This window comes from Callorhinchus milii, unplaced genomic scaffold (genome assembly GCF_018977255.1).
Source record: "Callorhinchus milii isolate IMCB2004 unplaced genomic scaffold, IMCB_Cmil_1.0 Scaffold4, whole genome shotgun sequence".
NCBI classification, from domain to species: Eukaryota; Metazoa; Chordata; class Chondrichthyes; order Chimaeriformes; family Callorhinchidae; genus Callorhinchus; species Callorhinchus milii.
This window is the reverse complement of record NW_024704745.1, coordinates 75,357,305-75,373,689: the sequence shown is the minus strand read 5'-3', so window position 1 is coordinate 75,373,689 and position 16,385 is coordinate 75,357,305. Positions and strand designations below refer to the sequence as shown.

The following is a 16,385-nucleotide window of genomic DNA, read 5'->3' as shown; positions in this document are numbered from 1 at the left end:
TTGAATAAATTTCAAATTTTTATTATTTAACATTTTGTACATAATAAATACAACTTAAACAGCCAATACATCGCAGAAAACCTTTTGCACATTTGCTTTCTCTGCTTGAAGTACTGACACTGTACAATGTATAATGTGGAGGACCAGTCCTGTGTATATTCTTGGATAAAAGGAAACTTAATAGTTCAAAAAAAATGTTCTTTTAGCAGCTCTTAAAATGTGTTTTATGAAAAGAAAATAAGCAAAAATGCAGTTTTAAAATACTCGTGTGAAGAAATATACAATAAGAACATACCAGCAAAACAAATCAACGACTGAAAGGAAATCAGGGTAACTTTCCTATAAATGAATTTAATGACTTGGTAATAGCAAGATCTTCAGATTATAAAAAAATACGGTCTGTAAACATTTTCAAAGTAAACAAAAAAATGACTTCGGGAGATACAAGTAAGAAATGAATAAGTGAAGTAGGAATGAAAACATCTGAGAGCAAGGTTGTAAATAAATAACCAGTTTACTGTTGGATATGGAGAATTTTAGTAAATTCCCTGTTATCATTCCCTCCTCATTGTGCTTTCTTCTAAACACTGAAATGTTACTTGCCCTTCTGACAGGGTCTCAGCCTGCTGTAAAGTGAGGAAACTGAACCTCTTTATTTACGTTGAGTGTTGGTCTCAGCAGTACTTGGACCTACGCCTGAGAAAGGTGCAGTGTGAGTTATGTCACTGCTACGTCACGTGTCGCCAAAATCTACATGGGCACTCAGAGGTTAATAATAATAGTTGGTTTGAAAAAGGTGTTCATCTAGTTTGAAGCCATGTGACATTCACACTGCAGTCTCTCTAATTTTAATACCCTCATCTCTCCAAGTGAAAGAAGAAGTTGAACACTTCAAAACACAACTGAGTCTTTAAGATACAGTATCTTGATAGGTGGATCTTAGGAGACAATCTCCAATGATCTACTCAACTACAATTTTCCGAAGCATTAAAAGTCTATCCGATATATCTGCTTACATTAACCTCCATTTCATCAGTTGCTTCCTATGTATATATATATATATATAAAACCTTACCCGCTCTGTACTTGTAAATATAAATTGGACCGATGCCTTTAAGAGACGGTTATTTTTCTCAGCTACAGCACGCTTTCCCCGAAAGGTATCAATGCACATTGTATCATCAAAAAGTACCAGGTAACATATGAACAGAAAGTTGTTAGCTCGGATAATTTAGAAAGTTGCACCACTTCGCCCTCTGCAAACTGAGACTGGTCAACCAAGTGATCATAAAAGTCATATTTATACTATTCAGAGACCAAAGATTCAAATACTAATCATTAGTAATCTAGCCACATTCAGTCAAAATCTCTTTCCCAAATTAGTTCATTGCATGCATCTTCCATAATGAAGGGCCATTTTGAAGAATAGGAACAGTCTGCACACTTTGATGTCAAAGCTGCATTCCTTGCCGACTAACACAAGCGCCACACAAAGGCTGAGTCGATGACCTATCTGGTGCCACAGCTGATTTATATCGGATGACTGGATTGAGTAAGCAAATAAAAAGTTCTGATTGATTATTGTGGCTCATCAAGTCAAAGCATCTCAAAGTGCTTCCTGAACAAAGAGTAACTCTGAAGTTCAGTGACTGTCGTAGAGGTCCTCTCAGCAGCTAATCTGCACCAGAAACATCCATGAGATGAACCAGCAATGAATCTGGATTCGAACAAGGGAGAAACATCTGAACACAAGTCACGGCTGTTGTAAGTAGGAACACTTTAGCAGGACACGTTCTCAGGCAGATTTTTCCAATTCTAGATTGGCGAGTTTCCTTAAGGGATGCCTGATTGCCTTTGCAATCGCAAATCAAATTTGAACTATCAAACAGATGTGCAGAAAATCTAAGTTACACCAGCCTTCATAAAGAGCTCAATTTCTCCTTAATTAACAACTGCAGGTGTTAGGAAATATTAGCAACACATACCAGATACAAAGCACAAAGTCCCACATACTATTCCCATTCATTCCTTTTAAAAAAGAAATCCGATTCAGGCATCATCAGCAAACATAGTTCTATCTATCAAGGTTCAACTGCAACAGTAGTAGTTTACACGTGCGTCTTTGAGGCTGCAGATATTTAACCTTTTCTAAGCCTTCCTGGTTTGGCCATTATGTTCCTTGAGCTGGGAGGTGCCCCAGTACCAGTCATGGACTGCTCTAAAATCATCGCTAAAGCTGCAGGTCAGCAAAAGAACAATCTGCCTGCAGGACAGGACAACTTTCCTCACTATCAATTCTCTCTTCTCTTTTTCACCCCTCTCTGAGAAAGAGTATTTGTGTCGCAAAACACCAACGAGCGATATGATGGAAAACGAAAGCAAAACTATGGTGATCTCTAGCCAGAGTCCGTGATTCTGGGGTTCGAGAGAAGGAAAACAAAAGCTGCCTTCTCAGGCAGCAGATTATGTTCACTTTGGCATCTAGTGGGGTTGCACTACAGCTCTGCAAGTTTGGCTTTCTGAGGAGTTGCCACGAATATAAGTGGGATACAGTATCTTTACTAATTAGCAATATGAATTATGATTTGGATGGTTGTAACCTAGTAATACACCTAGTCTGTACAGAGTACAGTTAGTTCAGCTAAAGTATGCACTGATGAAATGTATCTGTCGGAAAAAGAAAAATCACAAAGAATCAACTGGCTACTGAATCCAAAAGCATCCGGTAAATAATATACAATAATGAACTAGAAGATGTGCTTAAGTAATGAATTGAAAGTGCTTTTATTGGTAAAACAATGCAATCCAATTTTGAATCTTGCCGACCAATGTTAAAATCCCAGGTGTTCAGCCACAGCTTGAATACGGGAGAATAGTTTTCTAAGCTTACGAAAATAAAATAGCTGCATATTCGAACCAAAACATCTTTTGTTGGTCTTTAAGTTACCTATTGGAAGAATATTACTAGCATCGGAAGAAGTGTAGCATCTGAACGCTGCAGTTTTCTATGTCAACAGTACTGAGATGCAGAATTCGAATCAAATGATAAAGTACTGTAGTTGAAATCAAAAATACAACTGCTAACCTCAATTTCTTCTCCAGAAGTACTGGCACGCAAGATTGATAACAGCTTGGAATAACAACACTCCCAGTTTTATTTTGGGGGGTGGAAGTGAAAGAGAACTTGAGTATTTGAACAAACGGTACCCATCATGTTTGAATGATGTCTTAGTTTATCACCTTGGGTCATCCAGCAAGAATCTACTGTGCAAAGCAGTTTTCTCTTTAAAACTAGATTTACCTCCATGACTTCTCTTAGTCACTTTGTTGGACACATTTGCCGAGTATTTAGTGTTTGACATCTACAGCAGGTTAAATGCTGTCTTAGCTTCCAGTCCTGTTTTCCAGTTTTCTGATTAACCTTTAGTACATTAAATATGGCAAGTCTGAAAGGTCCCAATTGTAGAGTTCAAGGTGAATCGTGCACATAATCCAGAAATCTATACCTTGCTCTGGCAAGTCACTTTAAACACATTTTGTCAGTGACGTTGGACATACTTTTCTTGTCTTCTTGTGATAATAGCAATCCTGCTGAAACATAATGGTTTCCCTTGGATTGCTTGATGAATAATGCACACAATACAATTCAAGTGGCTCACTGTATTCACGAAGTGCAGTATTCACCAATAATGCACATCTTCCAGTTTAGTTTTGCCGATATAATACTTTTGTGGGGAGTATAATGCCAACGCTGATAGATAAATGAAAAAAAAATCTGAAAGCAGCGAATGTGGTTAACAAGTAACCACCACACGAATAGGTCATCTGAGGGGAAATAATTTTGAAAGTTTTATTTAAAATTAAAATAGATGCAAGGAAAGCATATCTGCCAGAAACAAACCAAGTCCTTGCCTCTTAACTACAGGGCATTTGTGCTCTTACAGCTTCACTGGAAACAGGATTATACATTATTTCCGATTTTAAACATACTGATGTTTAATTTTTTTTCTTCTTCACTAGAATTATTGCATAAATATTAGTCATAAACAATTACTTTTATGGAAAACTAAGAGAATCTGGAGTTAACATAGTTTAGAGGCATCTTTTTGTATTTATTCCCTTCTTTGTCTGATTTTTTTCTCTTTCTTTGCATTGGAACTATGGAGAGGAACCAGCCTCTCTTAGAAAACATTCAGTCCTTACAAGAGGGGCCAATTCCCTTCATTCTTCAAGTCCATTAACATTACTGCCATTATAGCTGAATAAATGCATTTATAATGTGCTATAGGGAGATACTTTCTACAGGTAAGTTCAATGACCTTGCGGCTTGCTTTAATATCTTATTGAATATGGAATATAATCCTATGACTACAACGCCTGTACCGATGATCTGTCGTGAAGCCTTCAGCTGTACTTATATTTTTCAGCCTCTATAAGACGAGGTCCAATGATGAGTGATTGACTGATACGAATAGCCTACCTACACCCCAGCACTGGTAGAGCAATAACAGTTCGGTATTGGGATTATACTGGAATAGCACGTCTTTCCAATCCAGGTCTGTGCGCTGCACAGCACAATTGGTGTGTGAAAACAGGAGTGCCGGACTCTGTTGATCTGGTGACAGAAAGCAGTGCCTGGGTCCTAGATGTCTTCTTTGAAAACTGGGCTGGAATAGAAATGGTCTTTGTTGGACCAGACAAATGTTGGCTTGGTCAACCAGTTAATATCTCGCTCTTTTTAAAAAAAAAACCTTTATGGCCCATTTGATACGATTGGAACGAAAGATGTTGGTTGCAAAGGCACAAGATATATTGATTTAAAAAAGAAACGAGAATTCTCCTCACGATCTGTTTTATAACTGCTTTTTTCCTTTGTCCGCTATTGCTCCTCGACGAGGCAATTCCAGTGCACATGTGGCACAGAGTACGCAGGGAATCGGAGACCAGAAACGCTGAATAATTCAGTCTTTGTTTGAACACACGGAGGTGTTCCTTTTTGGTTACACCAGGGTTATTTCGACCTCCTCCGTCTTTTCTGGTTTCCGTCGGTGATGCTGGCTTGGTGGAGGTGGAGCTGCCCGTACCTGCAAACAGTAAAGAGAACCTTCAGGGCGTCATTGTAAAATCATCCATTTGTTACAGCGTTAAGCAGGGACAGCATAATTAAAATGAGCTTATGTCTGAACAGATGGATCAAAACAAGAACACTTTTGTCTGTGTAATTTATGGGTTGGACGCTTCCCATATTCCATTTCATTTACACGGAAAAATAGTCCTTGTCACAATTGACTTTATAGCGAAGTTTCACGTTCCAGCCTTGAAAGGAATCGAAATGGAGTTAAGCAGATAAATGGAAACAGATCACTTCAATCAAAGTGTTAAGTGTATGTAGTATCTGTATACCTACACTCCTGTATGACAAGAAAAAAAGGTGTGCGCATATAGTGTGTGGTTGTAGATGTGGGAGAGGGGGAGGGGTGGTGGGGAAAAAGGAAAAGGGCCTTGATTTGATGTCACTTGTGATGATTTTAAGATTGAGATTACAGATCTCTAATCCAAGGGAAGCACTTACTGGTCGGATTTTTCCCACTGAAGTTTCTGGTGTGAATCTGTGTGGTTCTGGATGAGTGGACACGTCTGAAGTCAAGGTTTCAGGATCTGGAGAATGAAAGCCAGAATACACTGAGGTAATTTCAGACAATCGGAAATTGTGCAAACATTGGCACCAAAATAGAAGTGACTTTTTAAAACATTAAAATACATTCACGCTTTGTGCTTCATTAACACTTATGAGATCAAGAAAAACTAAGAAGCAGCTTTATTTAATATTTCATGCTGACCTACAATTAGCTTTGATTAGCTCTTGACCTCTTGATACCTATGCAGCGAGTCCTGCTGCAGATGTGTGTGTGTGTGTGTGCCAGGTAGGACAGAATAGTTGTGGTGCCTCTTCACTGTCTCTTAGCCTGCCGATACTCACACATGATAAATGCACTTGGACAGGGATGCTCAGTGTCCCAATGAATCAAGCCTCCAATTGAAGGATGGAGTAAAGTGCCTTCGGGATTTTAAACAAAAGCTTGTGGTTTCAGCACTGATGTATATGTCAACCTTATCCTGATATTTGGCTATTAATAATAATCCTTGCATTTTGATGTAGCACCTTATCACATCATCGAGACATCTCAAAGCTGTCACAAGATATAGTGCAAAGTTGATTGACGTGAGGCTTGTGGGCGAAACGCGTAATAATAATCCTTGCATTTGATATAGCGCTTTTCACGTCTTCTCGACGTCTCAAAGCGCTTCACAGAATAGACCGTAAAGTGAATTGACTGTATATTTGTGAGAGAAACGCGGCAGCCAATTGCGCACAGCAGTGCCCCACAAACAGTCGTGGATTGAAAATGACCAATTTATTGTTTTGTTTTGGAGGGATTATTATTAGGCTCTGTGTGGAGTAAAGAAACTTGCCCAAGGTTTCGCCCCCTGTCTGGAATTGAACCCAGGTGTCTCGCTTGCAAGGCGAGTGCTCTAACCACTGAGATACAGGACTCATTGTAAATCAAGTGCAGTTTCTGTATCTTACCTGTGCCTGAGGGTGACTTGGGGAAGACCTGTGATCCAGTCTTGTCTGGACTACTCAAGGGGCTGTTGGGCGGCTGATCATATAATGGTAATGGAGGAAGATTGGTCTGTGGTCTTGAGGAGGGAGATACCTGTATGTCATGTTTAAAAAGTGGGTTAGAAAATGTAAATATTTAATGAATAAACAACAAACATATCTATCGCCAAATAATCCAAACACACTTGTAATTACGAGTATTTTACGCTGCATTTTTTAAAAGATGATATTAGTTTCAAGCATAAAGCACTTTTTTGGAAGTTTGATTGTGCTACATTACTCAGTGCCTAGTACTTATGTGCAGCAATGGCTTGGTTCCTGGGACTTGCTTGTTTTGTTATTGGAAATTAAGACCTTACATTGACACCACTCCATTTATGTTTAAATATTTTTCAATGGAAAAAATTCTGGCAGATGTAATGGCACGAAATTCAAGCTAGGGAAATGGAACAAGGCAGGCCAGGGATACTGGGAAAGTTCAATTCGCCTTGTGCTCACACAATACTGTGTCTCGAGGTGGGGTACCACACAATAGCACAATTCCTATTTTCTATCCCATCGTTCGATCAGCTGAACAAACAATAGTACCAATGACTTTGGACATGTCCAAAGGAGTTTTGTTCTCCTTGCCCTTCTGTTAAGAGGCCTCAAACTGGACATGAAGCAGATCAAAGTGAACAGTAAAAACCTCAATGCCAGCTAAAGGGATGCCTTTTGGTTGCTTTTAACAGATTGTTTGATAAGAAATCACTTGACATCTTAACAATGTAACATAGTGCAGCAAATTGCTCAGCATTATGGTGCCAATCTGTGATTAAATGTCAGGTGACGTTCTCTAGAAACTGGTACCTATGAAAAACTACTGTTTATCTGAATTCCATGTTCCATAAACAAGTTAATGGCAGGAAGGAAAGATTGTGTTATTTCCTTCGATTCTGCATTTCCGCAGCTTTTCAGACCTTCCTCTGTACAAGGCAGTTTAGTCAAGAGTTTTAACTCCCCTTAAAATAACAAATCACTAAATTGCTGTGGTGGTGACTCTGCGAGAATGTTGCTTACAGCCAAAGATTTTTATCAAAGTGAAATAAGGCATGAATATAGGCTGGAATCTGGGTCTAGCCTTTCAAAGTGGCACACCGATTATTTTGAATGCAGGGTAAACAATCTTGATTTAGTCCCGAGTTTAACGGAATATAGTTTTCGGTGCGAGATGAAAAGTCATTGAGAAACTAAACGTGGACCAACTAAAAGCAACAAGGAAGTAACCAATATAAACATAATAAATATACATACAGCGTTTTCTCCTTTACGTGTATGCACAGGAAAAAATACATTGCAGGAAAAAAAGGGGACAGTGATAGGGGAATAGTGGTGGTTTTCTATCAGATTCAAGATTTCTAGAGTTAAGACCATCTCTCCTACTCAGAGTGAAGTCCCTCAGGGCTCTGTCCTTGGCCCTCTCCTCTTTAATATCTATATGCTCCCCCTTGGTGACATCATCCGCAGACATGGGGTCAACTTCCATATGTATGCGGATGACACCCAACTCTATCTTTCTGCCTCCGCCCTCAACTCCAGGACCACTGCTGTCCTGACAGACTGTCTGTCGGTCCTGGATGAGGGCAAATTTCCTACAGTTGAATGTGAACAAGACTGAGGCCCTCCTGATTGGCTCACATCAGCGCCTCAGCACCTCAGGCTCTGGCACCATCAACCTCCATGGTTGCACACTACAACTCACCAGCCAGTCAGGAACCTGGGGGTCTTGTTCGAACCTCAACTGTCTTTTCTCCCCCACATTCAAGCCGTGACCCGCTCTGCCTTCATCTCCGTAACATAGCCCGACTCCGCCACTACCTCACCCCTCAGGCCTCTGAAACTCTTGTTCATGCCTTCATCACCTCCAGGCTCGACTATGCAAACGCCCTGCTTGTGGGCCTTCCCAACTCCTCCCTCCACAGGCTGTAGATAATCCAGAACTCTGCAGCCCGTGTCCTCTCCCGCACCAAACTCTGTGACCCCTTCTGCCTCACTCTCATCCGACTCCATTGGCTCCCTATCCTTCAGAGGATCCAGTTCAAGATCCTGGTCATCACATACAAAGCCATCAATAGTCTCGCTCCACCCTATCTCTGCAACCTCCTAACCTCCTACCAACCCACCCATTCCCTCCACTCAGCCGGCTCTGGGCTGCTCCAATCCCCCCAACCCACCCACCCACCATTGGTGGGAAAGCCTTCAGCCACTCAACCCCCAACCTCTGGAATTCCATCCTCCAGTCACTCCACCTCGCCCCCTCCTTGGCCTCCTTCAAGTCCCGCCTCAAGACCCTTCTCATTGACCATGCCATCGGCCACCCCGCTTCCCCTCCCCCACCTCCCCCTGACCCCAGCTCGGGTCTGAAATGCTGTAATCTGTCCAGTGCCTTGGGACATCCTCCCGACATGAAAGGCGCTATACAAATGTAATGTTGTTGTTGTTGTTGTTGAATGAAATTAGCAACACAGCAAGTTAGCTACGAGGGAAGAAATATGCGAACAATTCTAGACTTTACTTTCTATTGTCAAAGTAAGGATTAAAGCACTAGTGTGCTTTACTGCTCAAAGAACTGCAGATCTGCATTATAATTTTCAATTGGATTATCATATGCCATGTGTAAACCTTTCGGTGTTATTTTGGTTTACAAAGTAAATTACAGATGCCCTTAATTGTATAATAAAACAAATGACAAGGATTGATTAATTATGTATTCAGAGGCACCTGCTTTGCTATCTCTACACATCCATTTATAAGTTAGGTAATGCAGCTGTTTTTTGTACATGGTTTATACTTGGTGCATAACAGAACTCAATAACTGGGGAAAAATATTGAATCAATCTAAATTTTATCTGCCAAGAATTGCTGATCATTGTAAGTTAACATAGATTTTTGCTGTACAAAAGTAACTTATTTTAATGCGTGCAGCTTATGCTTGCAGAGGTTTGCAGTCTGATGACAATAAGTCACTCTCAACTTCCTGAGGGTGCTCAAAGTCCCTACACGACCACTTTGCGCCTCTGCTCGGTTGGCTCCGGCCTCCTGCATATCCCTCACCCCCTCCGTTCCACCATCGGCAGTCATGGCAGCCAATTTGTGCAGTACATCCCGAAACTCTGGAACTCTTTCCCTCAACCCCTTCGCCTTGTCCCTTCCTTCCCAATTTTCAGATCATATCTTAAGACCTTCCTCGTTGGCTGTGCCTATGTACAACTCCCCCTGGCATGGGATCAGGCTCCGTCATGGCATCAGGCTCCGTCACTGTTAAGTGCTCCAACATGTATTTACATATGAAGGGAATTATCTAAATGTAAGTTGTTGTTAACACCCTGGTGCTCCTGTTGGTACAGTCTCACATACCTGCACTTCTCCAATCCACTGAGAGTCACCGTTCTCAGACCCAGCCAGTTCTTCCACGAGCACAGAGGGAAAGACACCAATGCGTCCATTAAACTCGCCTTCCCAGAACCCATCATCTTCCTGGTTTTCTTTATTTAGTATCCTGATCACAGCTCCCTCGGGGAACGAAAGCTCATCAGCAGTCTGTCCCTCATAATCATAAAGTGCCTTCACAAAACAAACTGAAAGGGAAACGAGCAGTAGTTTTCAATAATACAGTAAAACTCATACAAGTCTATATAAATCTTATAATCACCTGAGTTGTACATCTGCCCATGTCCCGTTCAAGAGTTTATAGTCTGTGCAAGTTTGCGTTAACTCATACTTTGCATAACTCAGGAGTAAATGTATGGTTCCAACTGATGTGACTTATAATAATAATCCTTGCATTTGATATAGCGCTTTTCATGTCTTCTAGACGTCTCAAAGCGCTTCACAGAGTATACTGTAAAGTGAACTGACTGTATATTTGTGGGGGAAACGTAGCAGCCAATTGCGCACAGCAGTGTCCCACAACAGAAGTGGTTTGAGTAATCAAATTATTTATTTTTTCTTGAGGGATTATTATACCCGGAAAAGCAATTTGCCAATCGACTAACAACTGAGTTTTTACTTACTGTTAGGTAAACAGAGGTGTGTGGAGTAAGAAAACTCGCCCAACATTTCGCCCTGCCAGGAATCGAACCCAGGTCTCTCGTTTGTGAAATGAGGGCTCTAACCACTGAGCTATAGGACTGTAATCACGTCAAGTAATTCCAAATGAGAATCATAATAATAATCCTTGCATTTGATTTTGTTTTACAGTAATTCAGTGTGGAACTCAAGTCTGGTCTGGATACTCTTAAGCTGAGAAGAATTTCTAGGTCAGACACCCAAAAAATTAGTAATTGGTATAAATACAAGGCCTCACAAAGTGTTAATATGCCACTGAAAGTCTGAAGCTAACCATACGTTTAATGAAAGTTCTCCCTAAACAGGATACATTGCCATATCATTGAAGTCTAGGCCAAGGCAGCTCTGTGATTATACGTTTATATGTAATTGTGCTACATTTCGCTGCAACACAACTAATCTTCAGACGGTTTTCAACAGCACTGGGCCCAGCATTGAAAGTGGATCCAAAATTAGTATCTTTCTAAAAATATTAAGAGACTTTGGCTGCACCGAGACAGACAGAAACATTCAAGATGATATTTACTTTTCATGTTATCCAGTGATTAAGTAAGAAGAAAAGAATTAAATAGAAAATTACCACTGGAATCTCCGTTAATGCCCCCAGTGACGAGCTCAGGCTCTGTAGAATTACTGGATGAATGGGATCGTGCATCTAATGAGCCCAGAGTCTGCAGCATACTGATGAGACTGTTGGATGTCGGGAACTGCAGGTACTTCTCTGGGACATATCCCACTTGTCCTGCCTTATTCCTTGCCTTTGGATGAAAGAAAAGACACACACATTATTGCAACCTGAAAATATACAATGGCATTAGTTACAACGCTACTCCCCCAAAATAGGGAAAGCTCAAATTATAGTGGCCTTCAATATAATGCTGCTTAACTTATAGCAAAGGTCAACCTTGGGTTCAGGTCAACCAGAAACATGGCACTCCCAGAGCTGATGAGCCAACTTCCTAAACTCAAAACATGGCTGACTTTTAGGACTGTCACTTTCTGGTTGTGGCAGGCACGTAAGGAAGCTCTTTCGTGTCTCCCTGACGTGTGTATGTTTGTAACGTGGCAAAAACGTGGAGACATGACGACCCATAGATTGGACATGTTGTCACACCTTAACTATAATTAGGGCTTTTGTTTAGGGGGGGGTTAAATTTTCATTTACAGGGTCTACTTTTAGCATTTTTGGGAGTTCTACAATATAGTGGTTTACAAGGCTTTCACTTACTTGTAGTAAGAAGATCCAGATGTGCTTGTGCACACAGAGGAGAGAGAGGCGTCTTCATGCATGAGCAGTGCCTCTCCCACACGTTTGCACAGGCGTGTCTGGTGACGTGTTTGTGAGAGAAGCCTTTTTCCCCTCCCTGTGTGCGCAAACACATCTGGAACCCAGACGCAGAGGAGAGTGGGAGAGGCGGAGAAAGAGTAACACATGCGCAGGTGGCATCAGGACAGGTAACCATTTGCGGGGTTTTGTGTTGTGTATTAGCTAAACATCAATTTCTTTTTTTTTGTATCAGGAGTGTTTTATTGGGGTTTTCCGGTTAAAAATAAAAGCCCTACGTATGATACAGCATTTGGGATATTGAACACAGCCGGACACAATACAGCAAGGTTTTCCTTTCCTGACAAGACAATTTTGAACAGTTTTTAAAAGGCAATCTGGAATGTCTCTTGAATCACACTCATACAAACACTAGGATCAATTAACTTGATGCTTTGCTGTAATTCAGAGCAATTGTACAAGATGTCTAAATATCTTACAAAATTTAGCAAATGTATACAGTGACATTTAATAGCAAGAACCAACAGCCGACCATGAGTAATGAGAGGAAATTGCATAATTCTGGTGACAATACAATGAATAGTTACTGAGATTTAATTCTCAGGGGCTCACACACAGACAAAACAAAGTGTCCAAGATTATTTATTTTGAATAAATGAAGTCAGTTAGTTGCTAGATCTGTTGAAATAAACTAAATATTTTAGCTAAGTAGTGACAACTGTTTTTAAATGTTTAATAGGCTGTTTCCAGCGTTTGGTTTTACTTTCAAAGGAACACAATGTATGGTTACATATTCACCCTGAAGGAAGAATAAGGAGTTTAAGATTAAAGAGACCAAATGTACCTTCACCCAATCTTCCATGTCTCCATCTTCAATTACTTCCAAGAGTTCATGTTCCTCAATTGTGAGCTCATCCGGCTGATTTGCCTACAGCACATAAACAAGCATGAGCACAAGAGAATCAGCTAGATAATCACAAACTCTTCTGAGGCAGAAGGGAATAAAGGGGTATAAATGAGGAGTAGGAGTGAGGGTTTAATAATAAATAATCCTTGCATTTGATATAGCGCTTTTCACGTCGGGAGGACGTCCCAAAGCGCTTCACAGAACACACTGTAAAGTGAATTGACTGTATATTTGTGGGCGAACGCGGCAGCCAATTGCGCACAGCAATGTCCCACAAACAGTCGTGGATTGAAAATGACCAATTTATTATTGTTTTGGGTTTTGGAGGGATTATTATTAGGCTCTGTGTGGAGTAAGGAAACTTGCCCAAGGTTTCGCCCTCTGCCTGGAATTGAACTCAGGTCTCTCGCTTGCAAATCGAGTGCTCAACCACTGAGCTACAGGACTCCACAATAATCCTTGCATTTGATATAGCGCTTTTCACGTCGGGAGGACGTCCCAAAGCGCTTCACAGCTTTTTTTTTCACTGTAAAGTGAATTGACTGTATATTTGTGGGCGAACGCGGCAGCCAATTGCGCACAGCAATGTCCCACAAACAGTTGTAGATTGAAAATGACCAATTTATTATTGTTTTTTGAAGGGATTATTATTAGGCTCTGTGTGGAGTAAGGAAACTTGCCCAAGGTTTCGCCCTCTGCCTGGAATTGAACTCAGGTCTCTCACTTGCAAAGCGAGTGCTCTAACCACTGAGCTACAGGACTCCACAGGTTTGTGTGGAGTATAAATACTGGCACAGATTAGTCGGGCCATCTTACCCATTTCTGTGCTGTATCACTAATTAATAAATATCCTTGCATTTGATATAGCTCCTTATAGAGTATTTGAAAAAAATTGAGTTCCTGTACAACATTCCTACCTAATGAAATTCTCCGCATAGTAAAATAACTGCTAAACACTTCAAAACAGTACTAACTATCCTTTGTAAGCAACCGTGAAACCTTGAGCATTTTGTACACAAATCTGGCAGCCAATTTACACTTGATTGTCCCAGATAGCTGTGAAGTAAATGACTAATTTTATCTGGGGGATTGTTGGCCTGGACACCAGGAGAAACTCTCTTCTCTTTTCAAATTGTGCCAGGTCATCTTTAACATTCACATGGACAGAAGACGGGACCTTGGTTTATTGTCTCATTTAAAGGACGGCACCTTCAACAATACAGCAAATCCCAGCACACAGACTGTATGTGCTTCAAAGTCCTGATGTGGGGCTTGAACCTACAACCTAGAACCTACTGACTCAAAAGGTGAGAGTGCTACCAACTGAGCCAGGCTCACACCTAACCTGACAACCTTCACTCACCTTATAAGAGTAGAGCACTTTGCAGGTAAGTGGATACATGCGCAATGTGCCAGAAGGGCTTGAGCTGCTGTCATCAAATACTTCCATGTTCTCCTCCATCTCCTCACCATCATCCTTCTCTAAATCTGGATGTCCCTGTACAAAGAAATAAACGTCATAAATTATCAGTCTCTACAATTTGGTAAACTCCACACACAATCATAAGGTTCCATCCAATTGAAGGCGGACACCAAAGGCAAATGTTTGCTATTCCCTTTAAAAGGGCACAATCTGCTACAAATTGAAAGTTTTGTTTAATTTAGTCATGAGTCGTCAGTAATGATCAGAATCAGGAATGAATCTATGATTAAGGCTGATTGAAATCAATTATTTCTTTTTATTTTAATCAGATAAGAGGTAGGTAAATCAATTATACGTGGACCAAGGTAACTAGGTCGCTCTCACATCACTATATTGTTTCAAATATATCGACCTTTAGGAAACGGATGCAAGCAAACTACAAACAGCATAAATTTGACTTCAGTTAGCTTTCCTGAACAATCAAATACCCAATAAAGGACAACATCTCCTAAAATACTAAGCAATTCCTGGACATTTGCTGTGCATCTCTTTTTGTGTTGCTGCACACAACCATAACAAAGAAAGAAATGGAGACAGCAGTAATAATAATAATCCTTAATAATAATAATAATCCTTGCATTTGATATAGCACCTAATCACGTTGTTGAGACGTCTCAAAGCGCTTCTATAAGGCAACACCAACACTGCTTGTCCTGCTTAAAAGCCTCAAGCTGTCTTGTGTAATTTTGCTGGAATCTGTAGGGCATTTGAATTAAATGTAATTTTTGCATAAGTGGTTAGGATATTTGATGGTACATGAGGCAGTCACTCAGGAAACACTTTTCACTGTGATTCTCCCAGACAAAGTTAGAACGCAATCAGGTACACAACAATCCTGCCCAAACAAAGAAATTACAATGACACAAAACATCTTGTGTTTTCAGTGCTGTTACAGCAGTAGGGTTTAAAAGTACATCATAAAAGCATTACGAATAAGTCTTATGTTTGGATGGATAATCTCAAACTATACAATAATTGGAGTTGCTTGATATTCCAATCAAGAATTGCTCCAGTCTGATATCAGTTGTAGAAAATGATCAATATTTCTGACTTAATTTTTTTTATTGTAGGTTGTCAAAGCACTGTGTTCCTTGCATTTCACATTTTCTTTGGCAGAGAAAGACCTAAGTTCAAATAACAATTCTAAATTTATATAGCAATATTCATGTCAGGGAGGGCATCTCAAAGCACTTCAGAAAGAAGATACATTCTGTCTCATGAATCATCAAACCATCAAGTGACTAACTCATGAACCATCAAATGTCCTACAACAAAATTACATTTGTATAGCGCCTTTCATGTTGAAAGGACGTTCCAAGGCGCTGAACAGTCAGTATTTCGGACCGTAGCTGGGAGTCGGGATTGGGGAGGGTGGGGGGGTGGAAGCAGGGTGATCAAAAGCACGGTTGAAGAGGAGGGTCTTGAGATGGGTCTTGAAAGAGGCAATGGAGGGGGCGAGGCGGAATGACCTTGGGATGGAGTTCCAGAGGGTGGGGGCAGAGTGGCAGAAGGCCGACCGCCAATGGTGGGGTGGGCGAGACGAAGTACGTGAAGATGGCCTATCCACTTACGCAAACATTACATTTAATTTAAAAGCCCCACAAGTAGGTACGTGGAGTCCTGAAGCTCAGTAGATAGAGTACTCGCCTTGCAAGCGAGAGGACCTAGGTTCGATTCTCGGGCAGGGCGAAATGTTGGGCAAATTCCCTTACTCCACATGCCTCTGTTTAACTAGCAGTAACTAGGAACCTGGTTGTTAGTCGATTGGTGGATCGCTTTTCCGGAGATAATAATCCCTTAAAAGAGAAATAATTTGGCCACTCAATCCATAACTGTTTGTGGGACACTGTTGTGCGCAATTGGCTGCCGCGTTTTGCCCACAAAATATACGTCAATTCACTTTACAGTATATTTTGTGAAAAACTTTGAGACGTCTCAAAATGCAACGATTATTTATTATTTTACATTATACTCCTTA

At 40.7% G+C, this 16,385-nt stretch overlaps 1 protein-coding gene across 2 annotated transcripts in view; it reads right to left on the bottom strand.

The window, feature by feature from the left end:
• The window catches only part of LOC103177160 (F-BAR and double SH3 domains protein 2), a 137,843-nt gene continuing 121,458 nt past the window's right edge, over window positions 1–16,385 (bottom strand). For both annotated transcript variants that reach the window (XM_042333902.1, XM_042333903.1), the window contains 7 exons: window positions 14,288–14,422; window positions 12,862–12,945; window positions 11,313–11,490; window positions 10,022–10,242; window positions 6,590–6,719; window positions 5,573–5,658; window positions 1–5,084 (listed from right to left, as the gene is read on the bottom strand). In XM_042333902.1, coding sequence (XP_042189836.1) covers window positions 5,001–5,084; window positions 5,573–5,658; window positions 6,590–6,719; window positions 10,022–10,242; window positions 11,313–11,490; window positions 12,862–12,945; window positions 14,288–14,422 — 918 coding nt within the window. In that variant the 3' untranslated portion in view covers window positions 1–5,000. The remainder of the gene's footprint in view (window positions 5,085–5,572; window positions 5,659–6,589; window positions 6,720–10,021; window positions 10,243–11,312; window positions 11,491–12,861; window positions 12,946–14,287; window positions 14,423–16,385) is intronic.